General features: G+C 35.4%; 1 protein-coding gene across 2 annotated transcripts in view; it reads left to right on the top strand.

Moving 5' to 3' along the window:
• The window catches only part of Hex-A (Hexokinase A), a 99,111-nt gene that overhangs the window by 59,683 nt on the left and 12,170 nt on the right, over positions 1–27,258 (top strand). The window contains exons 2-8 of one of the 2 annotated variants that reach the window (XM_090385124.1): positions 7,483–7,645; positions 13,613–13,752; positions 14,363–14,578; positions 18,204–18,303; positions 19,487–19,682; positions 22,851–23,006; positions 26,854–27,008. In XM_090385124.1, coding sequence (XP_090241250.1) covers positions 7,483–7,645; positions 13,613–13,752; positions 14,363–14,578; positions 18,204–18,303; positions 19,487–19,682; positions 22,851–23,006; positions 26,854–27,008 — 1,126 coding nt within the window. The remainder of the gene's footprint in view (positions 1–7,482; positions 7,646–13,612; positions 13,753–14,362; positions 14,579–18,203; positions 18,304–19,486; positions 19,683–22,850; positions 23,007–26,853; positions 27,009–27,258) is intronic. The other variant, XM_090385125.1, reaches the window with a different exon arrangement.

The raw sequence follows: 27,258 nt of genomic DNA, 5'->3' as shown, positions 1-27,258 counted from the left end.
GAATACAGCTTTTGAAAAGTCGCAGAAACACGAATAGAAACCATAGTGAGTGAGAAACTACTATTTAATCATCACAATTTAGTTTACATATGAAATTGTAAATCACTTTACCGTGAAAGATGTTTCGAGAATTTGAATTGATAGCAACAGTTAGATGTTACACGTGAAGTTAACATGCACCAAAACATATTTAAATAGAAGCGGACAAATTAATTAAACAAGAACACTGCATTACTTTGAAATAATTCAGCATCATAATTGTTTATGATGCATGCGTTTTTGAGAGTGCATCTCAAAAAAAAAAATCGGAAATCATATGCATAAAGTAGTTTCCCTCAACTTTCACACTCAAACGTGAAAGAAACTGTAGAGCTTTTCAACACTTTTGCTTTTGAGAAGTTTCGCTTGACTCTTGTTCAGCAAAGATCTCTACTATTGAAATGCATAGTGCTTGATGTAAGACCATCACACTATGGTGATCTTACTTCCTTTGAGTTTGTTTATGCATGATAATAGCCGATCCCACACATCATTTGGATTACTTTGATTACATTGGAAGATTAAAGAATATTGAAGCAGAGCATCCGAGCATATCTTTGATCGTCTGATCTCCAGGGCCGGCGGAACATGGTAAGCCTGGTCATAGTGTTTAGGGTAAACAGCCACCTGTGGTCTCCCATAACTGCGCCATCTGTACTCTTGTAAAGTGCATAGTGTTTAGGGTAAGACGCCATCTGTGGTCTCCCACGAACTTTACCCTATGGGCTCACATCTGATGAGTATGGGCTTGACACACCCAGGGTCCTGAGTTGGATATCATCATTTTTCTCTTTCTTGATGATTCCTTTCTACTTCTCTCTCTCTCTCTCTCAGGGTAACTCGGGAATTTTTTTTTTTTTTTTTTTCTGGCTGGTGCAGCATAAGCTTCAGGCTTCCTTGCACCACATGGCTAATGATAATAATAACTGCGCCATCTGTACTCTTGTGAAGGTTACAGCACTCTGTAAATGCCAGAAATGTGTGACATGTTGTATAGTATTGGGTTGCGTTCTGTTGTTTCTCGGACTTCTTGCCCGTAGGAGCCCCTAATGGGACCCTACGTTTCCCGCTACCACCACCACTGGGAGGCGGGCCAGGCTGCCCATCACACTCTTGCTGGTCTCTGCCAGGGTGGTCTGAACTTTCCTGGCAGAGGCCACAAAAAAAAAAAAAAAAAAAAAAGATAGGAGGCACCAAAATTCAAACTTTTTTTATTATAATAATATTTAATAAAAGGATCTCAAGAGCGCCAAATACATTTCTGCTTAGGGTCGCAAAAACCCTAGGGCCGCGCCTACTGAACTTCAATATTCGCTGTTTCGAGATGTCTCTTGAGCTCCTACGGGTAGTGTAGTGGATATAACACTGTCCTCCTTACACTGGATGGAAAAGGCGTCATTTTGAACCTCGTCAGTGACACGAGAGAAATTCTTATGGCTTTTTTTTTTTTTTTTTACCACTATGGCTGAGTTATTCAGTCTCAGGCGACGGTTGCATGGTTTTCTCCCGGAGAAAAAGCATGAAATTCCTACACACTGAGGGGGGGGAAAAAACTTTTTTTTATTAAGACAGTCTCACAGACAGAATAAATGAGAATAAATATATATTTCCATTTATTTTAAATTAAACGAAGCAACATGTTGTTTCGTTGAACATAAAGACTGCACAGGCTGTTCGACTGCAGTAATCTGAAGACAGAATGGGGAAAAAATGCATGATCTATCAGACTTTGAAAAAGATCTTATCGTGGGTTCACATTTAGCAGGAGCTGCAATTCAAGAAAAAGACAACTGGTTTTTTAAAAAGCATCCATCTCAAGGTTTTTAATGACTAAAAAGCAAGCGGTTCTTACACATCTCAAAGGTGTAGATGTGGCAGAAAAAACAATACTTCAAGAGCGAAGCCGTCATACTCAAAGGAGGAGGAGTATGACGGCTTCGCTTTTGAAGTATGACGTCATACTCAAAGGAGGAGTGCACAGAAAAATAGGACATCCAGTGCAGCAAATTACATCTGAATTCAATCAAGCCCAGAACAATCAAGCCTATTTCAACCCATACCATGCGCAGGAAATTGAAGAAAGTGGGTATTAGCATTCGCCTGTCTATTTGTCATCCAGGGAGTACTTGAATTTTGTATCAGATCTACTGCACCCTGCAATGTTGCACTTTCATTCCGAGACGATTGCCACTTTATGGATAGCAGTGCAACAGCGTATCGTGCAAGAATGGTTCGGAGAACGTGACACGGATTTTCACCATCTTTCCTGGCCCCCACATTCACTGATCTCAATCCTATTGAGAACGTGTTGGATATTCAGCAACGAAGTCCTGTTTCTTCAACTTTGTCGCAGCTATACGATATTTTGCTGGAAGAATGGTTACAATTAGACTATGAAAACCGCCGTAGCCTAGTGGTCAGGCGCGCGGGTGCATAAGTACACGTGCCTTGAGTGACCGGGGTTCAAGCCCGTGACTGCTGAATACGGTGCTGTTTCTTGTATTCTGTCTATCTTGTGAACTCCTCTGATCATTTGGTCGTCCCGGAGTATAAACAGAAAATTTATTTAATTTATTTAAAACGCCTTATTAAATCTATGCCGTGCCATGTACTTGGCTGTTTATTCGAAACAAAGGAGGCTCGATTCAACAGTGAATAAAGCTTTTTTTTTTTTTTTTTTTTTTTTCCCCCAGTGTGTATTTTTCATCTAGTAAACAGGCAAATCGACCGCAGAATGTATGCAGTTTCAGACGTAATATAGTAACTTCTCGTAACCATAGTTACTTTGGTGCTTAACACGCATCTGAACATTTCTCTTGAACCAGTAGCTCCTTATTTCTGTAAGTAATACAGTCGTTTCAAACCTAAAATACATGCCGACTTTAAAAGGTTCGGACATTTATGTGCATGAATTTGGTAGAAGTTGTACTGACAACAATATAAGTCCAATAATGCAGGCCGAGGAGCCCCTGTGGTAATCCAACCAGAGAAGATAAGATAGGCAGCGCTTGAACTATTGTATTGTCAAGTCTGTTAATGCAGAATGCTCTGGTCAGGTGGTTCAGGACCATATTAAGATGGAGATGTGGAAGTGACCATATTTAAATACCTGCTCTCAAGGGCGGAAAAATTATCAATAGGCAGAAATAGCATCATAGAACTTTCTCATATAGTTGAGTGTCAGCAAAATGAAATATAATATTACTGGGACCATACCGTATCTATGGGCATATATCCAGTCGGTGCGGTATGGTACCAGTAACATTAGCCATACTGTTACGGTATGGTACCAGTAATATTGTCAGCTGTACGAAACATGGCCTACTACACTACAGTCTAGTAGACTGATTCGTACAGTTAACTTCTCCAACTGTTGCACACCTATCCCTTAAATATTTGTCATTTTATTTTTGTTTTTGTTGCCTTCTGTTGGAAATATCTTTCTCAAACTGCTACCACTGCCTATTGAGGGGAAAAAGATTAGTACGATCCTCTTCCTTATTGTACAACTTTACTCTTCCCATTCCATTAACCACTTTGGTATTGGTTTACTAATGTCTGTTGCGCCACATCGATTTGACCCGAATGGCAAAGAATAGTAATTACATTTTGTCTGCTCTCATTCGATTTACGTTTGCGAAACACGTCGATATTCCACACGCAAACTTATTCTGTCACATCACGAATTATTTCTAGATTAACTGCTTGAATAATTTAACATTTTTTTTTTCTTTGCTAGGTTTCCATTAATCAGTATTTACTGACCAAATGCGTTCTCGTGCAACAACATTTCAGAAATTCTAATATCTGTACAGTATTATAAGAAAAAAAAATACAGAAACAATGCAAGTTAATTCTGTAAAATTTACTTGCATGTTAGTGTCATGTTAAATAAGTACAATTATCAAATATTAATATAAATGTTTTATTTATATTATTGAATATGGTGCAGAAATAAAATGTAACTTTCTACACACTGAAAACTCTAGTCTTAACTTTGAAATAAGCAAGGATGAAACTCAAAGATTTTTCCATCTCTGCTGCGGTTTGAGGTTCTGATTGATGACCGAGAAGAGAAGGAAGTAATTTAATTTCAGTAGTGGATGCAAGTATTCGCTGCTGCCGATCTAAATGCCATTGCATCTAAGATTCTACTAATATTTGGTTAGAAATGGTTGATGCCTTCACCTAAACCACAAAGGAGCTAGCCTGAATGGCATGAGCACATTAACACTGACGATCAAAGTCGTAGCTATAACATATTTTGCTTTATATTGCTTAGAGAATACAATCATCCTGTTAAAAGTGGATCTGTTCATGTAGTGTAGGGAGGCATCTGTTGTGCAAGTTTTGTTTGTTATTATTTTGTTTATGCACTTAAATGTGTTGCTAGCAATTTCAACAGTTGAATATTGCAGCTTGTAGAGTCCTGTATCTCCCAACAGGATAATTTTCCCTTGCCATATGTAAAAATCATGGAAAAGTGGTTTGGCGAAAACAAGGTTTAAACTTTTCTATGACAGACTGAGATGACCTCTGTCTTATCAAGCTGCTTTGGGATGGTTCGGAACATCGGTTCTTGGCGAGATATAATTGACATTACTTGATCGTCAACGGACGCAAACTGCAACTCTACTCCAGTTCCATACTAGACAATGTCTTCTTACTACAAGTATAATAATATGGCCTAATAAAGTAATAGGGAACACTTGGCAGCATTGGATGCATTAATTTTTAATACTAATTTTATATTATTATATGATGTCACCAGGGATAGTCTCAGGAATTTCTAAGAGGGATGGGGGAAGCTAAAGCAGTGTTCCAGGGAAACAAGCTTTAATCATCAGCAGTAGAAAAAAAAATTATAAGGGAAGACGTTATGTCATTTGTTCCCTATCTGGGACGGCTCCTGGATATGACTCACTTAATCAGAAATGGTCTGAGAAATTCTTCTAGCAGATGATGAGCTGGTTTGATATGGTTGTTAAAGCTCATGTCGGGAATCTGGTGGCGGGAAACCAGAATTTACTGTTTCGCCTCTGCGCAGATGGACAACCTTTCTTGCTCCACATCTACGTAACAAAGTAGTGGGGATCCGCTTTGGCAGCATGGCATGCATCAATTTCATATACGATACATATGGCACAGCCGCAGTTGCAAAACTACTGTGCTATTAGTTCTGGCAGGTGACCAGAATTTATAGTTTCGCCGCTACACAGACAACCTTTCCTTACTATAGGAGCAATAGGACTCATCTATTTTTGTTCCATCTATTATATAACAGAATAATGCTACTTGGCAGCGTAGCATACGTTAATTCTTAATACCAACTTTTAAGTTATGCTAGCTGGGTACCATCTTCTACTCGCTTCGCTTGCCAACTCTTGGCCTCTTAAAACATTCAACAAAATAAATAAATAATTTTGTATTTGATACTGTAAATCGAATAATAATTGAAATATGATACACATTTTTACTTATTCTTTAGTTTAATTTATTTCTAACCTATAGGTGCATTACCTGGGGCCATTTTAAGAGCTCTTGGGTCCCAGGCGAATTTCCAAATGTGGCCCCTATTCAGTTTAAATTTTGTTTTAATTTTTTTCTGGGTCTCCCTTAGTCACATTCCTAACCCTGTGTATTAAAAGAGCTACTGGAAACTATGCTTGCTCTCTCTCTCTCTCTCTATATATATATATTTATTTATTATTAATTTATAATCATAAGGATAATTAAATTTGTTAATTATTTTTCTAAATATTCATATTTTCGGCACTTTAAACTATTTAAAGAAAGCCAAAAACATTATTCGTATATCATTATGTTCCGCGTTTGCGGTGCTTTCGACCACAAAGTAACATAGGACAGAGGGTCTTTTAAAAAAATTATTTAAGATCAACAAGTGAGACCCCGGCGTCCGCCGGGTGTGCCCATGCGTTAAAACGGCCCAGGTATTACCAAAACTTTTGTACACAATACTGTGATCGTATTGATCTCCGAGATTTTCGGCACTTTGAATTTCGATGCTGGCCATAGTTACGCATCGATACAGACCACGTTCAAGTGACAATAACCAAAGATCGGCATGTTCTGGTCAATGCGATTGAATTTTTATCCCTGACGTTTGGTGATTATCATAGCGAAAGCCAACTAATTGGGAAACTTTTGCATTGAGATCAAAATGTAAATCTTGGCTGCTTTTCGTATTTAGTATTATACAGGAATAACCGCGAAGTTACCACGTTTATCGCCGGTTAAGATCGAACAGTAAATGATCGATTTTTCGACTTTACCAGCAATGAGATGGGTTCCTTTTAGAGAGGCTGTTGTTAATACAGACGTTTAGTAACAGCAACAGAACATTGCAATAGTGCCTATCTTCAATTTCGATCATTTGATGGTTTAAATGGGAAAAAGAGTTCCCGATTTAAAAACAGCGGCAAGTGGGGGGGGATAAAAATACCCTAGGCATATCAACCTAGGAGGACTGTGGGTGGGAAAAGCAGTGGGTGGCACCTGCCAATCACTGCTTTGTTCCTGTCTGTTCATTGAAATATGGACTAATACCCGAGATATTTCTGTTCTATGGAGCAGAATTTTTTCTAAATAAAACAATGAAACTTAATTTCAAACGATTGTACAGTCGTTTATTGTATGCAACGGACACCTGGACTTTGCTCTCCACAGAAATGGATTTTTGGAGACAAAAAGAATATTATTGATACTATTGAAGAAAAGCATTTAACATGGTAGGGATGTCTAAAACGGATGCAAGAAACCAGATATCCAAAACCTTGAACCCAGCGGCGTAGCTACCATTTAGGCAGGCAAGGCAATTGCCTCTGGGCCCAGGCCCTTTAGGGGCCTGGCATCTTTGGCTGTCTCCTGTTTTTGCAATTTTCATTAATTAAGTAGGGGCCCGAATATGTTCTTTGCCTCTGGCCCCAAAAAAGGGTAGCTATGTTACTGCTTGAACTACACTTTATGGCAGGAAAAAATTCCTACCAAAAAATAACTTGTAGGCTGAGGAAACCCATTGTAAATGGAAATACTCCTATTGAAGAAGACGCAAGATCTGGAGTTTTATCACTCTGATTTATTGGTGGTTTGCAACCAACAAACTGCCCGTGCTATTATTAGCGTACATTGCCGAAAGCATGCCCCTGTCCCCCGTCTCATTGTTAGTTACCCACACATTAAGAAAATTTTATATTAAGAGAGAGATTATATCACTCATTAATTCAGACCTTAAGATATTGTTTAAATAAACAATTAGATATTACTTATGTAAAACTTTCTGAAAGTTGCCACATATAGTTTCGAAATTGTTGTGTGCTATCGTATAATATAAGGAAATTTCTTTCTACAGAATTTTATAATCTTGTTTAAAAAGTGTGCTTAAACTGTTTTGAAATGCATGTTTGTTTCATTTTTTATTAACAGATAGAGGCCCTTACTCGTTCCCTTGTGCTTACCGAGGATCAGCTCGAAAAGGTATCTTCATTGTTGCTGGGTGAATTCAATGCTGGTTTAGGAAAAAGTACACACGAAACAGCCACAATCAAAATGTTCCCCACCTATGTCAGAGATGTGCCTGATGGCTCTGGTGAGATATATTAATACTCAGAAACTTTATCTTTTATTTTATATGGTTGTTTCCATTGCCTATCAGGTTTCCAGTTAGTTCAAAGATAATATACTGCTTACAAATCATATTGGGCATTTCCTTGTTTAACATTTTTTCGTTATTGCATAATGTTTCTGTTAACGAGTGTTTTCTTGTAACACAATCCACCTGTTATTACTTGCATTTTATACAGAAGGGATCTCTTAGTGGGCCCCTAGGCTAGCTGCACATGACTGACTTAGATGGATCATGCAGTTCGCTTTCCATCCTCCCCAATTCTGAAAACTCCACGGGCAGATGTATAACATAGACTAAAAAATATGTGGGGGCGGATGTATACTGAGGTTTTTGGTAAACTGGGAACTATTTTGCCAAATGGCTGAGTTATTGCTTATCAGAGCATACGTGTTGTTGGTCTCTATGAAACTTAACCCCATTTTCAATTTATGTAGCCCCCACTTCCCCAACCCACAAAATCATATATGCCTATATAAATGAAAGTGTTTTTAGCACATGACACAAAAGGAAAGTCTAATACCAGATTTTCAGCACGTCCCATAGGTAGGTTTTAGGGCCCCCATTTCTACCCTATAGAAATGTTAATGTATATGTGTGGAACTGTAGATCTGATCTTTTCAAAATTTTGGAACTTTAATTTACAATATTCTTTGGGACATTTGCACTGAATTTCATGCTGATGGGTTTTAACCCATATCCCTTATGCATCTACCTTTACTTCCAAATACAGGCATACCTCGAATAACGAATAGGATGCGTTCCACGAAATTACTTCGTTAAGCGAAACTTCGTTTTCAGAGGTAAAAATACTATGGCCAGAATAGGGATACGTTCCTACGTAAAGAAAATGAAAAGCTTTTTTTTTTTTTTTTTTTGAACAAAGAAAAGTTTTATTAAATAAACAGTCAACTTACATACAAAGTGAAATCACATTTTAAAATATGAGTCTAAAGTTGATTGTTTATGCTCTTTTTCTCTTTCATTTAACAATTGCCTATACGGAGTTATTGCATTTAACACTGATCGCTTAAAAAATAACACTTCTTCCTAAATAAGGATCATTTTCACTAAAAAAATTTAAAACATTTTCAATATCATTTAAGCACCTTTTTAAATCTTTGGTTGTTAACACTTTTTCGGTAGGAACTTCTTTAACCTCGTCTTCATTATCTTTGTCTTCGTTGCTAACAAGGTTTTCTAAATCTTCCACTGAAAAACCATCATCTTCTGCATTCAATAAATTTCTAACATCCTCTTCATCGACATTTTCGAAACCTATTGATTGAGCCATCTGGATAACTTCATATCTAATTTCTTGGATGTTATTTTCTTCTTCTAGTACAACTTCTGGCCATATTTTGCGCCAAACTCCATTTAAGCATTTCTTAGTGCCTTCTTTCCAAGAATTATCAATGTTTTCAATTGCGTTTTTAATGGTGTAGTTTTTCCAAAAAGTTTTAACTGTCATTTCCTCTTTATCCTGGCGCCTCCGTAGCCAGGTGGGAAGGAGCAGCAGTGCGTAGCACACGCTTCTTGATTAAACCGGGGTTCGAGCCCGTCACCACCAAATACGGAGGATGCGGAAAGGTCAGGGAATGACCACCGCATATCCCGGAGCAATATGGCCTTAGTTGCTAATGCTCCTTAAAAAAAAAAAAACCAAACAACAAACTCTTTATCCTCTAGTTCAGTTAAACTGCTTAATGCTCGACGCAGATAATAAGCTTTAAATGATGCTATTACTCCCTGATCCAATGGTGGAATCAGGGAAGTTGTGTTTGCTGGAAGAAACACAACTTTGACAGGAATGCATGTGTCCAACGTGTTAAGATCAGTAGGATGTCCCGGAGCATTGTCTAACAACAAAAGAGCTTTTTATTCAAAGTTGTTTTTTTTTTGACAATACCGTTTTACTTCAGGACAAAAGTGGTTAACAAACCAATCAGTAAATAACTCCTTGGTAACCCACGCTTTTCTATTTGCTTTCCATATTACAGGTAAATTCATTTTTATGTTACCTTTTAACGCCCTCGGATTTTCTGAATGGTAAACTAATAACAATTTTAATTTATAATCGCCAGAGGCATTTGATCCAAAGAGTAATGTTAAACGGTCTTTGGCTGCTTTGAACCCAGCAGCTGATTTTTCTTCAATAGAAATAAAGCTTTTTGTTGGTAGCCGTTTCCAGAACAAACCGCTTTCGTCAACATTGAACACCAAATTTGGAAAATTTTCACGTTCAATTATTTCCTTTAGTTTTTCTGGAAACTTATTTGCAGCTTCTCCTGTTAATTTTACACTATGAATCCTGGCCCGTTTTTTAAATTTCTCGAACCAACCACGAGAAGCCCCAAAGGTTTCCGTAATTTCTTCAGTTTGTTTAGATTTCAGGTGATTAAAGTGGAATATTTTTATGTTAAATGGGGCTTGAAATTGCCGACTTCGTTATAGCGAAGCTTCGTTATCAGAGGTAACGTTAACCGAAGTATACCTGTATACTACAAAAATCCCACCTCACAGCCACCCATCATGTTGTGGTAGTTTTGATAGGCACTTCTTGTGTGATACACAAGTTTTTAATCTCTGATAAATATGTCATTTGAGAATTAAGTATACTTTAATTGTAATGTAATGCATACATTACCCAACTTGTTTATATACCATGGATTTGCTAATCCATGGTATGGAAGGAGAATGATGTAGGTAAAGTAAACATTGGCAGTAAGCTGGATGATTTTGTAATAACTGAGAGGAAAGTGGAGGAGAGATTGTTGAGGATAAACATAAAAAAGGCACCTGGGGTGGATGGGATCTATCCAGTTATATTAAAGGAGGCAGCAAAGGAAGTAAGCAAACCCCTAGCCATAATTATGAGAGCTTCTTTGGACTCAGGGGAGGTACCCATAGACTGGAGATGTGCAAATGTAACCCCAATTCACAAAGGAGGATCAAAGGCTGACACAAGTAATTATAGACCTGTTAGTTTAACTTCTGTTCCAGGTAAATTAATGGAGGCACTGGTTAAAGAAGCACTGCAGGATCATCTAGACAAGAATTCAGTTATAGCTCAGACGCAGCATGGTTTTGTTAAGGGCAGGTCTTGCCTGACCAATTTGATTGGATACTATGATGTAGTCACAAAAGAACTGGATGCAGGGAATAACTTTGATATTATATATTTGGATCTTAGAAAGGCTTTTGATACTGTTGCACATGGAAGACTGCTGCACAAATTGGAGCAGTGTGGCATTGGAGGCAAATTGCTGCTATGGATAAGGGGATGGTTGAGTGGCAGAAGACAGAGAGTGGTAATCAATGGACACTGCTCAACGTGGACTAATGTTATTAGTGGAGTTCCTCAGGGTTCAGTGTTGGGTCCGTTGTTGTTTTCGGTGTTTATGAATGATATTGATGATGGGATATCAAGTTTAATGTCCAAGTTTGCAGATGATACAAAGGTTGGCAGGGTTGTTAAGGACACTACTGACGCTATGCTGCTGCAACAGGATCTGGAAAGGTTGAACAGATGGGCTGAGAGGTGGCAAATGAAGTTTAACATTGACAAATGTAAAGTACTACATATGGGAAACAGTAACCCCAGAGCAACGTATCAACTCTGCGGTACTACACTGACAATGGTGGAGAATGAAAAGGACCTGGGGGTAATTGTGCAGGCAGATATGAAGTTCTCTGAGCAGTGCAGACGAGCTGCAAGAGTAGCTCATGGTGTCTTGTCAATGATATACAGGAATTTTTCTAGCAGGGATAAGGAGGTGATTATTCCCTTGTATAAGGCAATGGTTAGGCCACATCTTGAGTACTGTATACAGGTCTGGAGGCCTCATTTCAAGAAGGATGTAGAGCTGCTGGAACGAGTACAGAGAAGGGCAACAAGATTAGTGAATGGAACAAAGGGTTGCTCTTATGAAGAAAGGCTTAAGTTTTGCAAATTACAGAGTCTGGAGACTAGGCATCGGCAAGGTGATCTGATAGAGGTGTATAAGGCTTTGAATGGTTTGAGCATGCTCAATGCCAATGGGATTCTTCATCTTGCTCAGAATAATCACCTCAGAGGGCATAAATTCAAATTGAGGAAGGACGGATGTCGGATAGATGTGCGGAAATTTGCCTTTGGCCAGCGGGTGGTTGGTTGGTGGAACAGACTTCCATCACTTGTTGTTGAAGTTGATAGCCTAAACAAATTTAAAGCTCAACTGGACAGGTATTTCGAACGAACGGAGGGGTGAAATGGGAGTGGTGTGTGTGTGTGTGTTTTTTTTTTTTTTTTTGGCTGATGCTGAATAAGCTTGCTTTCTTGCATCATATGCCCATGCTAATGCTATCCATGTAAGGATTCCCAAGCTATTACGACTGTTGTATTTTGTTGGTACAGGGCTGGATTTAGACACGAGATCCTAAGCCAAAGCATAATTATAAATTTTTATCCTCGTCCTTTTCCTCATGAAAGAAAATGGCAATGCTACATTCCCTCTGATAGCAAAGTCCCAAACTGTAGCTTATTTGGCATATGCCTAATTTTTTTTTTTTTTTTGCAGCCAATATACTAATTAATAATTGTTTAATAATAATAACTGTTTTTAGCAGCTAATATTACTGCCTTGGTTATCAATAGGCTATGTGATATTAAGTTATTATTGTTTGTTTATTGTCAGAAGCAGAATAAAATTCCTAAAAAGTCAATATACTGTATTACAAAAATATACGATATTACAAATGGAAGCACACTTACAAAACAGTGTGTCTGTACAGTATTTACAGCAGTACATTCTAATAACAGCACATTAGGGATCAAGCCTAAGTTTCCAAATAATTTACTGCCATTGATTGCATTAACAGAAAAATAAATAACTAAATGATAACAAAGCAAGAAAGAATGGCAAAAGGATGATGATACTCATTGAAAACAAAGTTACGTAATAATCAGAGTAATGAAAATAGAAGATTAATTAGACAGGGATTTTGAGAAAGAGGAGTAAGCATCTTTAATTTTTCTGTTTGTTGAAAAGATGTCCAAACTCATGTCATTGACTGATTTAGCAAACTTATACAAATATGTCTTAGTGGTTACACATCTTATGAAGATGTGTAACCACTAATGGACTTAATGTTCATGCAGTCCGACAAGGTAGATATAGGGAGAAAATTTTGATGTAATCGGCATAAGTGAGACATGCAGATGCCCTCGGTCCAAGGAAATATCATTAAAAAAAAATTCCAAACAAAAGTGGATCCAGGGCAGAACACTATGTACTTTCTTGTGGAAGGGCTCATTCTCACAATATGGGTATTTTCATCCATGCATGGTACCCCAGGACCACAACTAACCTTTTCATTATTGTTGAATTGATTATCTTAATGTAATGTAATAGAAATTGTGTACCTGAACCATTATAATGATTTTCTGCTCCCATGTGTATATTTAAATCCAATAAAATATTTTTTTTACCTGCTTTTTCAGTTTAAGCATATTTTTATTTTCTAACTTGTATATAAAATATCACTTATCATTTTCTCTATTACTTCATTTGTGCATACCTGCTGCTGTATTGTATTTTTGGTAAATCGTTTGTATTTTGTAAGTTAAACTATTTTCTGTTTACATAATGCTAATGTTTTAGAGCATGAAATATGTAACATTTATCCCAGACAGTGATAAATGTTAGGTGACAGTGACTCAAGATGTTTTTAATTTTTTTTCCCCCTTGTGTAATGTAATACAGCTAATTTCACTTTACATGCATCATTGATGAAGCATTTATCAACTCTTAGTCATAAAATAATATTAGGTCACTGCATTTATGTATCATTCTTGTTTCAATTTGGAAAAAAAATTCTTTTGTACTATTTAAGAAAGTTTCTTAAATAAGAATTAATGACATCACTGATCCTGATGTTTCTGTATTGCAGAACGTGGAAAGTTTTTAGCACTGGATCTTGGCGGTACTAATTTCAGAGTACTGATTATTGATTTAGATGGAGATCATTTTACTATGGAGAATGAAATTTATGCAGTGCCAGAAGAAATAATGCTTGGGACAGGGCAGGAGGTAAAAAATAAAACACTTTGTCTTTATTGTTTAGTTTATGTGAAATATGCTGCTTTTGATATTTATTTTTAATTATTATTTTTATTTGGATTAAAACTTAACCTGGCATGTATTTAACTTCTTGTTATCAGTAAAATTTCTTGGAAATTATCTCAGTTCTTTCTGAAGGTGCACTTGACAATATACATGAGCTAAGAAGGGGAGAGGGTGCAGATAGCATACAAAAAATACATAGGTTAAATGAGTTAATCTTTAATGAAAAAAAAAATCCATATAGAATCTGTTTTGGGATGAAACCCTTTGCAGCATTCCCTAATAGAAATTCAAGAGCATGAATGCTTTAGTCAGGATACCTGATTGAAGGCTTTAAACGAATGGAGTAAACTAAGTGCTGATGGGATCCTAAATGGAAGAAAATGCTTGTTTTTCAGAAACAAAGTTTGAATACTTTTTTTTTTTTTTTTTTTAAATTGATATACAATATCATTAATGTAAACAAAATGATAGAAAACTCAGTAGATTGAGCATATGAGTAAAAAAGTAAAGCATGTTAGGAAGATAGTTTATCTTATCTGTTATTTAATGAATGATTTAACTTTTCATTTTATAGCTCTTTGACCATATTGCACAATGTTTAGCCAATTTTATGGAAAAACAAGGAGTAAAGGACAAGAAACTTCCCCTTGGGTTTACCTTTAGCTTTCCCTGTAAGCAGGAAGGATTAACCAAAGCTCGTTTAGTGCAGTGGACAAAAGGATTTAAATGTTCTGGAGTTATTGGAGAGGATGTCGTCCAATTGTTACGTGAAGCTGTTATTCGAAGAGCTGTAAGTTTACACATCCATTAAATATTATTAAAACAGTTCTTGAATATATGATTATCCACAATCTCACCCTAAAAGTTTATATACAAAAGTATATAAACTGTTAGGGTGATTTTAAATACAAAATAATTTAAATTTAAAATAATGGCAGTTTGTCATAGTTAGAAAGAAATTATTTCCTCATTTGGGAATTAATTTTGAATCAAAATGAATATTGATTTTATTTAAATCTTATTAAAATAAACTTAATGAACAAAAAGATGATATACTTGACTAAAAGATTTTTATTACAGCGTAATACCTGGCTACATATGTCCTATAAAACTGCTGACACTGTTAATTTTTAATTTAAATTTTAGAAAATTTCTTAGTCTGAACTGATTCTTTCAGATTTGTATTTTTTGAGACTTAAAGCACCAACCTTAGGTTGCTGGTCCTTGATTGTTCTTCCTTAGCATCACAGTGAATCTAGTCTGAAAAATAACTTAATATTTCAGCAAAAGTATGATAAAATAATGTAATTTAATCGACAATTCAAACTTCTCACACGATTCATGACAGAACTGTCATAACTTTTTTATGAGGCTATTCACGATTGTATGCTGTGTGAAATTTGTTCAACATATTATTGTTGCATTAATATCCTTAATTTTGATTGTATTCCTCCTCCATTTCTTCAATAAAGATCTCCCCCCCTCCCCAAATGTGTGGTGTACTTCCCAAAGAAGTTTTCCAAGAATCCTATTGTTCTAATATAAACTCACATAAAAAAAAAAAAAAAAAAAAATAGGCAACAGCTGTAAATACCATCTAGAAAACCAGCTGAGTGGAAATGTTTTCTCATGCATTATCCAGAAGAATTGACTGAGAGTCACTGAAAAATGGCAAAAACTAAAAATTGATACACAAACTACAATCCTCCTTACATCATCCAGTTAAGAAACAGTTTTAGACTACCTGTAAGAAAATTAAAGTTGTTAATCAAATAATTTTTGATACGTTACCTGGTGCTATTGCTTTTTGACATATAATATTGTAACTAAATGATAGTTTCATTTTGCTGAAATGTCAAAAGTAATCTGAATATTTAATTAAGCCCTTATTGCATGAGTAAATGACTATTATGAGAAGTTTTACTAAATTATGCAGTACTCAAGGTGTGGCCTTGAGTACTGCATACAGGTCTGGAAGGCTCATTTTAGGAAGGATGTAGAGTTGCTAGAATGAGTACAGAAGGGCAACCAGATTGGTGAGAGGAATGAAGGGGTGCTCTTACCAAGAGAGGCTAAGTTCTGCAAGTTGCAGCATCTGGAGACTAGGCATCTGTGAGGTGATCTGATTGAGGTGTATAAGGCTTTGAATGGTTTGATGCCAATCTCAATGCCAATAGGATACTTCCCCTTGCTCAGATTAAGAACCTGAGGGGGCATAGATTCAAATTGAGGAAAGACAGTTTGCTTTAGCCAGCGGATAGTTGATTGCTGGAACAGACTTCCATCTGTTATGGAAGTTGATAGCTTAAATAAATTTAAGGCTAAACTAGACAAACATTTGGAGTGACTGGATGAGTGAAGTGGAAAGGTGTTTTTTTTTTTTGCTGATGCTGTATAGTATAATTTTGCTTTATTGCATCATATGCCTCAGCTAATGCTAATGCTAACACTCTCTCAGTGAGAGAATCAAAATTAGGAAATAAACATCACATGTTAGTGCATTTAATGAATCATTAACATTGCATATATTGGTCTAAGTAGAGCAGTAAGTGACTGATTCTGTTTTATTAGAGGAACAATGTAAAAAAAATATAATTTTCACGTTATATATATGGGATTCTGTAAATGATGCATGAGAATTTTGTCAATATAGACAAAAAAAGGTGTTTTGTTGTTTTTTTTTTTCCCCCTTGTTCTTATCAGGTTGCATCTTGATTATTACATGTGGCTTTGGGTGCCTCATTTTTGAAAGAAAAGAATTGGTGCAGAGAAAAGCAACAAGATTAGTTTGGATCAATATGACTTGAGGCCTTTAAAAATGCAGCAGCTCAAAACTAGACATTCATTTGGATACCTCATTAAAATATTTATAGCTTTAAATGAGTTTAGTATTCTAAATGCTGTTGGCATCTTTATTCTTTCTTGGTTGATGCACAAGGGGATTTGGATTTAAATTGGAAAGGTTAGTTTTTTTTTAATGAAAACCCCAAACACGAAAGGTATCAAAACCTATAGTACTTAGTATCGTGCATGGGTTGAAGGAGAAGTATTGTGGGGGGGGGGGGGTGCCGGGAACTTTGCTCTAGAGACTAAACATGGGTTTCACCACTTCAAGCCTCCAATAAGCAAAGTGGTGGTATTTCACCGGTTAATGAAAGTCATCTACCACCTACAAAAATTGCAGGATAGATGTGCAGAAATTTGCTTTCAGCCAGAGAGTAATTGATTTGAAAGGAACTGGCTGCAAAAAAAAAAAATGTTTATCATATACTTGGATTTCAGAAAGCTTTTGATAATATTGTACATAAAAGACCTGTACAAATTGGAGCAATATAGCATTAAGGGCAAGTTACTGCTATGGATAAAGGGATTGTTGCATGGGAAAAGATGATGCTTATTACACTGTTTTTTATGAATTAATGTTATTACTGGAGTTCCAAGGGTTCAGTGCTGGGCCCATTGATTTTATCTATATTTATTAATTGTATTGATGAAGGTATATCAGGCTTAATGTCTGTCTTGCATTTCTTTAATGCAATGATATAAAGGTTAGCAGGATGTTTAATGAAAAATAATCAAGGTAAGCTACTGCAGTGAGATATAGAAAAATTAGGCAGTGGGCTGAGAAATGATAGTTAAAATTTAACATTGACAAATGAAAGGTATTGCATATGGGTAGCAGTAATCCCAGGTTAATGTACCAACTGTGTTGGTGCTACAGTCGAGTAGTGAAATAATGAAAAAGGCTTGGGGGGGGAAATTGTGCAGTCAGATATGAAGCAGTGCAAACAGATTGCCAGGACAGCTCATGGAATTTTTGTCAGTGATGTACCGGAACTTTGCCAGCAGGGATAAGGAGGTGATTATCCCATTGTACAAGGCAATAGTTAGGCTGCATCTTGAGTATTGCATGGGTCTAGAGGTCTTCATTTCAGGAAGGATGTAGATCTGCTGGAATAGGTGCAGAGAAGATTGGTGAAGGGAACAAAAAGGGTTGTCTTACCAAGAAAGGGCACCTGCAAGGTGATCTGTTTAAGACTTTGAGTGGATTGAGCAAGTATGAATTCTGATGGAATTCTTGCTTAGACTACACATATGAGTGGACATAAATTCAAGTTGAGGAAGAATGATTGCAGGATACATGTGCAGAAATTTGCCTTCAACCAGTGGGTGGTTGATTTTTGGAACAAACTTCCATCTGGTGTTGTGGAAGTGGGTAGTTTGCATAAATTCAAGGAAGAACTAGATTAATATTAACTTAAATAAAGCAGAATCATAAGTAACAAATGAAATAAACTTTACATAAAGTCTAAGAATGTTTGAATATTTTAAAGTTTGTTTGTTTGAAAGATTAATGTTTACTTAATTTAATCCTGAATATAATTTTTTTTTTTTTTTTTTTTTTTTTTTTTCAGGATGTTGATATAGATGTCGTAGCAGTAGTTAATGATACAACTGGGACACTTATGTCTTGTGCCCACAAAAGGAGACGGTGTCGTGTTGGAGTTATAGTAGGTATGTGACATGATTTTAATAAAAGCTCTATAATGTTAAAAAAAAAAAAAAATATATATATATATATATACACACACACACACACACACACACACAGAAAATCTTAGTGGTTGCTTTAAGTATCAGGGTGCACTGGTAATGTAAAGGAATAAAGCACTTCTAATGGGTGGGTACTAATTCTAGATTTTAATCATCAAATATTTCATAAATTAAGTTCTGTCTTCTGTAAGTTTTCATAATTAGTAAGTTTTGAAAACAGAAGTTAAGTTCTATAGAGTAATAAGTTCTGTAATAAGAATGTAATATGTTCTTCAAAACTTACCATGAAAATTGATTATGGTCTGGAAATAAATAGTCATTTCATGTAGGATAGAAGTGTTTTTTTTCTTCCTTCTTTTAATTCCTTATACAGAAGTTCAGTTTACATGTCTGTAACCCTCACTACCTTTTTTGAGGATGACGTTGATTCATTTATTTTAAAATTACACATGTTGGCAAAGACTATTTGACTAACAAACATTAAAAGTATTCTGACTCAAATTGATCCTCACACAGACAAGTTGATACTACTTTATGGTTTTTGGTATTCTGAATTTATGGTCCATAAAAGTGTTTTCTATGAGAATTGTTTATTCTTACAGAAAGTCAGGAACTTGCTAACTTTTTTATAGTTTGGCACTTATTTTTCTTTAATGGCTTTTTGACATCATTACAATGTATTTTCAAAAATACCTATACAGTACTAATTTTTGTGACTCTGTTGACCAAAATAAAAAGTTTTTTTTTAATTTTATTCTAAGCTTTTAATGGTGGGGTGTTGTAATCACTGCATGCCACTGCTTGGGTTATGAAAAAAAAAAAATAAATAAATAAAATAATATTGACCAGTAGTTGAATCATTTAAAATCAATTGATGCAGATCCTTGTTCTGCATTTGATTCTATGATATAGTTGCATTTTTGGTCTTCATAATAATGCACCAAATTAACAAAAAACAAAGGATGCCTGAGTTTTGCTTAGAGAGATATTGAATAACATTTTGGCTTAGTGCTATATCAGTTCTAAATGGTCTATGTATTGGTTAAAGTAGTGAATAACTTTTATTTATAGATGAATATATAACTGGATAATGGGGTGATGAAATAAAGGAAAATTTGCTAATTAACATTATATTTCATTTTAGGTACAGGTACTAATGCATGTTATATGGAAAGATTAGAAAATGTGGAGTTGTGGGATGAAGAGGAAGATACTTGTCGCCCGCAAGTGATAGTCAACACAGAATGGGGAGCATTTGGTGATAATGGATGTTTAAATTTTATCCGTACTCCATATGATTGTGAAATAGATAAAAACTCTCTAAATCCAGGAAAACAATTGTAAGTATGTGTGTGTGTGTGTGTGTTTTTTTTTTTTCCAGAATATATTAACTGCTAATATAATTTCCATATTGAAATTTTAGCATAAAACACATAGTTAGAAAAGCTTTTCTTTCAAACAAACAAGTAGACAGTTATTTCACATGTTGCCAATAATTGATTTGGAAATACCTTTTTATTCACTTTATGAACTTCATGATATTTCATTACCGTGATACTAAAATATTTAGTATCATGTAATGAAATATAAAGTTTCTTTAAGGATAAAATGATTTTGATAAAAATCATTTTATCCTTAAAGAAACCACCCCCCTCCCTCCCAGCTGGAAAGAAACTCATAATTAGATAGATAATCCATTTTTCATCCAAAATAGTGCATAATTTCATGTTGAGAGTACTTTAAATAACTTCCATATCATTAAAGACTTGGCCACGTCATATCCTAACATATACATACAGTTTTATGTGGGTGCTGAATTTAAGGTAACTACAATTAGTAGCCCACCCTTTGACTGCACATTAATGGGAGTTCTCCCTGTCAGCTTATTCAGCATGATGCATTGCTGTTTATTAATCCATCACTAGTTGCAGGAAAATTTTAAATTCCTCTGTGCACACAAAAATTTTGAAAAATCAAATGTCCTTTTTTTTTTTTTTCATGCAATCAATATTTTAAATCATTTTTTTTTTTTGAACACAGCTGTGAAAAATCCATTAAAAACATATATTTTTAATTTTTGAAAATCAATTCCCATTGATGAGCAAATCCAAATTTGTAGGAATGCTTTGATTAGATGCCAGCATGTTAGCAATATTTGCTGCATGAAACAAAGCACACACATCAACAATTTGATTCCAGATGATTCATCAATGTCACAAAGCTGAAGAACAATAACAAAGGAAAGTACATTTATTATAGGTCTTTGCTTATTCGTTTTTTTCTTTTTATTTCAGAAACTCTTTAAAAATTTGTTTTCATGGTATGCTACATTCTTAAACTTAGATCTTATGCTTTTGACTCACTCAGTCAGTCAGTATAAAAAATCTTCCTGATTCTTATAATTTGCATTTTAGTATGTTAAGTTAGACAAACCGTTTTAACTCTAAAGTTATAAATACATTTTTACACTTGCAGCAATCGGTATTATCAATTACAGTATTATCAATTACCACACAATTACAGCTATCGGTATTTATCGCAAATGCAGTAAGATTGGGTTTACTACCTATTTATAATTAGATTGCACTAACAGAAAAACCCCAGAAACTGAATTGTTTTATTGTTTTATGGTAGTAACCTCCAAAAATGTATTCCTCTGCTCGTGCTATCACACCTCATGAAAAATGCGAGCTCTTGAAAATGTGAGGCAGCCTATAATATCACATGTTACCTTGTGAATATAGCGAATGACAACAGTGTGTCTCTGACCAATACAACTACAGTAAATGGGAAATATAGCTGTCACACATTTGACGTTTGACATTTTTTAAGCTTTGTAAACTTATATGTATTGCTGTACAGGTCACTATGTTCAGCTTGGTGCTGGATTTTGCAGTCATCTGGTGTTACTCGCAGAAGAAATCATGCATGAGCCAATGCAAAAATCATGTTATACTCTTTATTGTTCCCTAATATATTAGTTGCATTGGAGAAACTTCACATTGCAAAAATGTGCATAATAGCAGAACTGACTGTGGGTTACAAATTATGCCTGAACATTTGTGGAAAAAATTAAATACATTATAGCTCAACTGAATTTTTTTTTTTTTTTTTTCATTTATCTCTTTTAAAATGCTACTGATTATCACATTGCACTTAAATTGCAAGCGAACATTGCAATTAATATATTATAGTTCTTAGCTTTTTAGTTCTTAATGTTAAACTAACTTTAAATTGCTCATTCTAAGTACAGCTGCCCAATTTTTAACCACAAGGGAGCCAAAAGTTGGGGGTAATTGTGCAGTCAGATATGAAGTTTTCTGAGCAGTGCAGAGCGACTACAAGAGTAGTTCATGGGGGTCTTATCAATGATATATAGGAATCTTGCTAGCAGAGATAAGGAGGTGATTATCCCCTTGTATAAGGTAGTGGTCAGGCCGTGCCTTGAATACTGCATTGCAGGTCTGCAGTACTCAAGTACTGCATTACAGGTCTGTAAGGCTCATTTTAGGAAGGAGTAGAGTTGCTTGAGCGAGTACAGTGAAGGGCAACATGATTAGTGAGCGGAATGAAGGGTTCCTCTTACCAAGAAAGGCTTAAGTTCTGCAAATTGCAGCATCTGGAGGCTAGGCACCTGCGATGTGATCTGATTGAGCTGTATAAGGCCTTGAATGGGTTGAGCAGGCTCAATTCTGATGGGTTTGGTTTGGTAGCAACTAAGGCCATATTGCTCCGGGGATATGCGGTGGTCATTCCCTGACCTTTCCGCATCCTCCGTATTTGGCGGTCGTGGGCTCGAACCCCGGTCTAATCAAGAAGCGTGTGCTACGCACTGCCGCTCCTGCCCACCTGGCTACGGAGGCGCCATTCTGATGGGATTCTTCCTCTTGCTCAAATTACAAACCTGAGAGGGCATAAATTCAAAGTGAGGAAAGATAGTTGTAGAATAGATGTGCAGAAATTTGCCTTTAGCCAATGGGTGGTTGATTGCTGGAACAAACTTCCATCTGTTGTTTTGGAAGTTGATAGCTTAAATAAATTTAAGGGTGAATAAGACAAACGTTTGGAGTGAATGGATGGGTGAAACGGGAATTTTTTTTTTTTTTTTTTTTTTTGGCTGATGCTATATAAGTTTGCTTTCTTGCATCATATGCCTCTACTAATGCTAAAACGTGTTAGGGTAGGGTGTGCCCCTTGCCACCCATTAGGAATGGTCTACGTTGAAATCCTATCAAGAATGTATGAAACTTACGAATTGGTTTTTTTTTTTTTTTTTTTAAATAGGTTAAACTCTCAGGTCTCATGCTGATATGTTTTCTTCAGGATTTTCCACCTCACAAACAGATAAACTAGCTTTAGTTCATGCAACTTATAGATATGAGACACTAATAACTTGCAATTAAGTTCTTGGCAATAATTTGAAATAACCCCAAATTTATATTCTGTTTACTTTATGATCTCTATAATTGTCATATAGGAAATTATATTTATAAATTTATATCTTTCAGATTCGAAAAAATGATCTCTGGCATGTATATGGGTGAATTGGTGCGCCGTATATTAGTTCATATGGCTGAAGATGGTTTAATGTTTAGTGGAAAGTTATCAGAGCAGTTATATACCCCATATCATTTTGATACTAAATATGTGTCTATGATTGAAAGGTTAGTTGATTTTTTTATTTAATGTAATTTTCACTATACCAATTTTAACACTAGTTTTAAAGCAATGCAGACTAGTTTATTTCAGTATTAGTTATGCTATGTGTATGTAGAGAGGTTAACTTTTGTCTAGATTTACATATGCTCTAATTTGAGTGTGTGGGGAAGGTTCAAAGTTGACTTAGTCATACTGAAAGATGACATCTGTAGAAGTTAGGAAGATGATGAATTGTCAATGTTACCAAAACGTTTTGGTGAAAGAAGGCTCAGAACTAGCTGATGTTTGCTGAAGACTCAGTACAGTTTTGGAATGGTGCACTGGAAGACACAGGTTTTATGAGAAATGTACTTAATTCAAGAACTGCCACAAGACAGCAGGCAATATTTCCTATGCACAGCTGAAAAACCAGTCAATCATGAAAAAATTAAAAGTTGAGAAACTCATTTTGGAGAATTGCTGCATTTCTCTGTGAGAAAATTCACAAGAAGTGAACAATATCAGTACTGTAGAGGGAGTCATTCACAAGAACCTTTGCTTACCTATCAAGTCTCCAATTTAGTTGGAAAATTTCCTAGTAATTGGTATGTCTTCCAGTTTTCTGATAGTTTAGTTTTATTCTGACTTTTAACTAAGCTTGTTATTTTTCAAATATTTTGGTTTTTTTCATCTGAAAACTTATTGAAATTAATAATATACATCTAAAAATCAGCAACAGATGGCTTAGCATTAGTAGAGGCATATGATGCAAGAAAGCAAGCTTATGCAGCATCAGCCACAAAAAAAAAAAAAAAAAAAAAACCTCCCATTTCACCCCTCCATTCATTCCAAATGCCTGTCCAGCTCAGCCTTAAATTTATTTAGGCTATCAACTTCCACAACAAAAAATGGAACTATTCCACCAATCAACTACCTGCTGGCTAAAGGCAAATTTATGCACATCTATTCTACAACGCCCAGGGTCCTGAGCTGGATATCATCATTCTTCTCTTCCTTGGTGATTCCCTTCTACTTCTCTCTCTCTCTCTCTCTCTCTCGGGGTAATTCAGAATTTTTTTTTTTTTTTTTTGGCTGGTGCAGTATAAGCCTCAGGCTTCCTTGCACCGTATGACTAATAATAAACTCTTTCCTCAATTTGAAACTATGCCCCCCCCTCAGGTTCTTAATCTGAGCAAGTGGAAGAATCCCATCAGCATTCAGCTTGCTGAACCCATTCAAGGCCTTATACACCTCAATGAGATCACCTCACAAGTGCCTACTCTCCAAGCTTTGCTCAAGTTTAGCCTAAGTATAGCATCCATGTGTGGGTATAATTATAGTAAATGTTTACAACACTAAGTGAAAAAATACATATACTTTGTATATTATTATATGTTTTGACAGGTATATTTACATACTTAATTTTTATAAAAAAGATTTAACTTAAGGAGATTAATGATAATTGTCATTTGTTATTAAATTTATTACTGGATATATACAGTATTATTAATCTCCTTAAACTATGGAATCAAGTACAACATGCCTATTTGTACAGTATTTATAAGATTTAACTTTTAATATCTTAATTTCAGTGCTTGATTTTATTTAAGTAAAATTAATGACTCATATGGAGTTTAATTTACCATCATTGTTACTGATTATTGGGTAGTTCACTCTGTATTTTAGTTCTCTTTGCTTTTAAAAAAATCTTAGATTAGTTTATATATGCAAGTGTTTGTTTTTCTAAGAGAATTTATTTCTGAAAGAAGGTTGTTGCCATTTGAATTTCTTGGGCTAGTCAATTTGGGCAATTTGGCATGGTGTACTATAGTCAACTTTGACCAGATCAATGGGACAGAAAGCAAGAAGCATCATTGTGGCAGCATGTGACTTTTATACAACAGAATTGTCATTCAGCTGCGGAACACCATTCGTTTAGCATTTCTTTCTCTCTCTCTCTCTCTCTCTTTTTTTCTGAATGTAAATAGAGCAGAAGGTTGGAGTAATGTCCTAGTGATAGTAGTGCACCTTTGCAGATAATAAAGGATAATCACATGTGTTGGTCTGAGAAAACTAATTGCATCACCTTTCCAAACAAATCAAAGGTGGTTGTAGGGGTGATAGAGTCTGCCTGTTGCCCCTGCTTTCTTCAAGAGTGGTGACTGAGAATGTTACCACTGTTTTGAATACTCCTTAGTTTCAGGGTCAAAATGGTGAATCCAGATCTCATCCATAGTTTACCAATTGGGAAAATGACTTATAATTGTTTTTGTACAGGGTCAAAACTCTCTGCATAAGTCTATCTTTGCATCTTTTGAAAAAGTGACCACACTAATTCTTAGGGGAGTGATGCAGGTGCAGTACACCCAGGCCATGGACTGGAAACTGTCCCAAACTTCAATGGAGGAGCTCATCAATCCAGCCAAGAACTATCCTTTACTATCCTTTCCCCCCTCCCTCAACATTAATTCTTGTACTCAGGCCTCTTGAACACCTATTCATTACTAGCTCTGAAGGTGACAGTAGTCTAGGAATTGATTGGGCAGAAACCTTATGTATATGGTCTTTTAATATAGCCAATATTTATATGGACCTCCTAAGTTCTTGGCAATAATTTGAAATAACCCCAAATTTATATTCTGTGCTATTTCACTAAGGTGCATTCCTGTTAATATTATCATGGGTCAATGATTGTACTTTTTTTTCCTTTTTTTTTTTCCTATAATGCAAAGACTCTGAGATGAACTTAACTATAGGCTAATTATTAGCCCTTCCATTCCACAGTGAAATATACTAGCTCTTAGTATATGTATACAATGTTTTATGAAGACCCATATTCACCAAGAAAGAATAACTGAAGAAACTTATTTTCATTGTCAAATAGCTTCTAATCTACACATCAGTTGTTTAAACTTTGGTAAATATAGAGTTGCTCATCATTTTGTCAGAGACTAAAATAATTCATGAGACGGGAGAGTACATGGGTGGTGAGGGATGAACTGCTCATCCTATAGTATCACTACTCAGTAGTATAAGGAGTTCACAAAGAGTTGCATTAGTGTTTATGATGCATGATATCATCATTTTTCTCTCTTCCTTTGCACCATATGGCTAATAATAATAATAATTCTAGGGCTTCCAACAGTTGATGTTGCAGAAGAGAATGTGAAAAGAAGTAGAGGAACTGAGTGGAAGACACTGCATAAAAGTTTTTGAATTGGTTCAGGAGGTCCATATAAATATTGGCTATATTAAAAGACCATATACATAAGGTTTCTGCCCAATCAATTCCTAGACTACTGTCGCCTTCAGAGCTAGTAATGAATAGGTGTTCAAGAGGCCTGAGTGTTGAGAAATTCATGAAATTGTCTAATTTGCAAAACAAACTTAAGCAATAATAAGTGTATTACTTGCTTTCTGAGTTTCACAAATCATATATGAAGAATTAGACTGAGGTAGAAATTTACTGTTTAATGGTATATCTTTTGTGGCTTTTTTTTTTTTTTTTTACAATTATGTTATGACCACCTGAAATCTAGGGAAATTCCAAAATCTGGCAAAGGTCATCACACAAAGTTGTCCAACATGGAAGCTTCAACTGTTATATGTAATCCTGTATTATGTTGACATTTTATATATAGTGTCTGTTATTATATAAGTTTTTGGTTACATAAATTATTTTTTTTTTATTTAATCCTTCTTTCTTACTGATCAATACAGTATTTGTGAATAATCACTTATGGTATTATTATTCAAAATAATGCAAAGTGTGAATAAATAATTAAAAATTTTGTAATACATAAATATTACTCTTTCTTGGAATGGTTACATTGTGAATTTGCAGTTTACACATCCTGGTACTTCTTTAAATAGGGATTTATTTTCCAGTGATGCAAAACATAAGTATGTCGAGACCCGGAGAGCTTTAAATGAGGTGGGCCTACACCATGCAACTGATGAAGACTGTGAAAATGTAAAACTGATATGTTCTTTAGTGTCAATGAGAGCAGCATATCTAGTATCAGCAGGTATGCATTTAAGTTTTTTATTTAATTTTTTATGGCATGAGAATATAAATTGTAAGTGGTACAGGAATTGTTACTGCAAGGAAACTATTTCCTTCTTGTTTTACTAAAGTGTGTGTGTGTGTGTGTGTGTGTGTGTGTGTGTGTGTGTGTGTGTGTGGTATTAGAACCTATAGTATTGTGAATGGGTTGGAGGTTGAGAAGATGAAAGAAGATATTTTTTGACATTAGACTTGAACTTCTGTAGATTATA

This window comes from Mastigoproctus giganteus, chromosome 11, assembly GCF_048544385.1.
Source record: "Mastigoproctus giganteus isolate SK-2022 chromosome 11, ASM4854438v1, whole genome shotgun sequence".
Classification (NCBI taxonomy): Eukaryota; Metazoa; Arthropoda; class Arachnida; order Uropygi; family Thelyphonidae; genus Mastigoproctus; species Mastigoproctus giganteus.
This window is presented reverse-complemented; position numbering and strand designations above follow the sequence as displayed.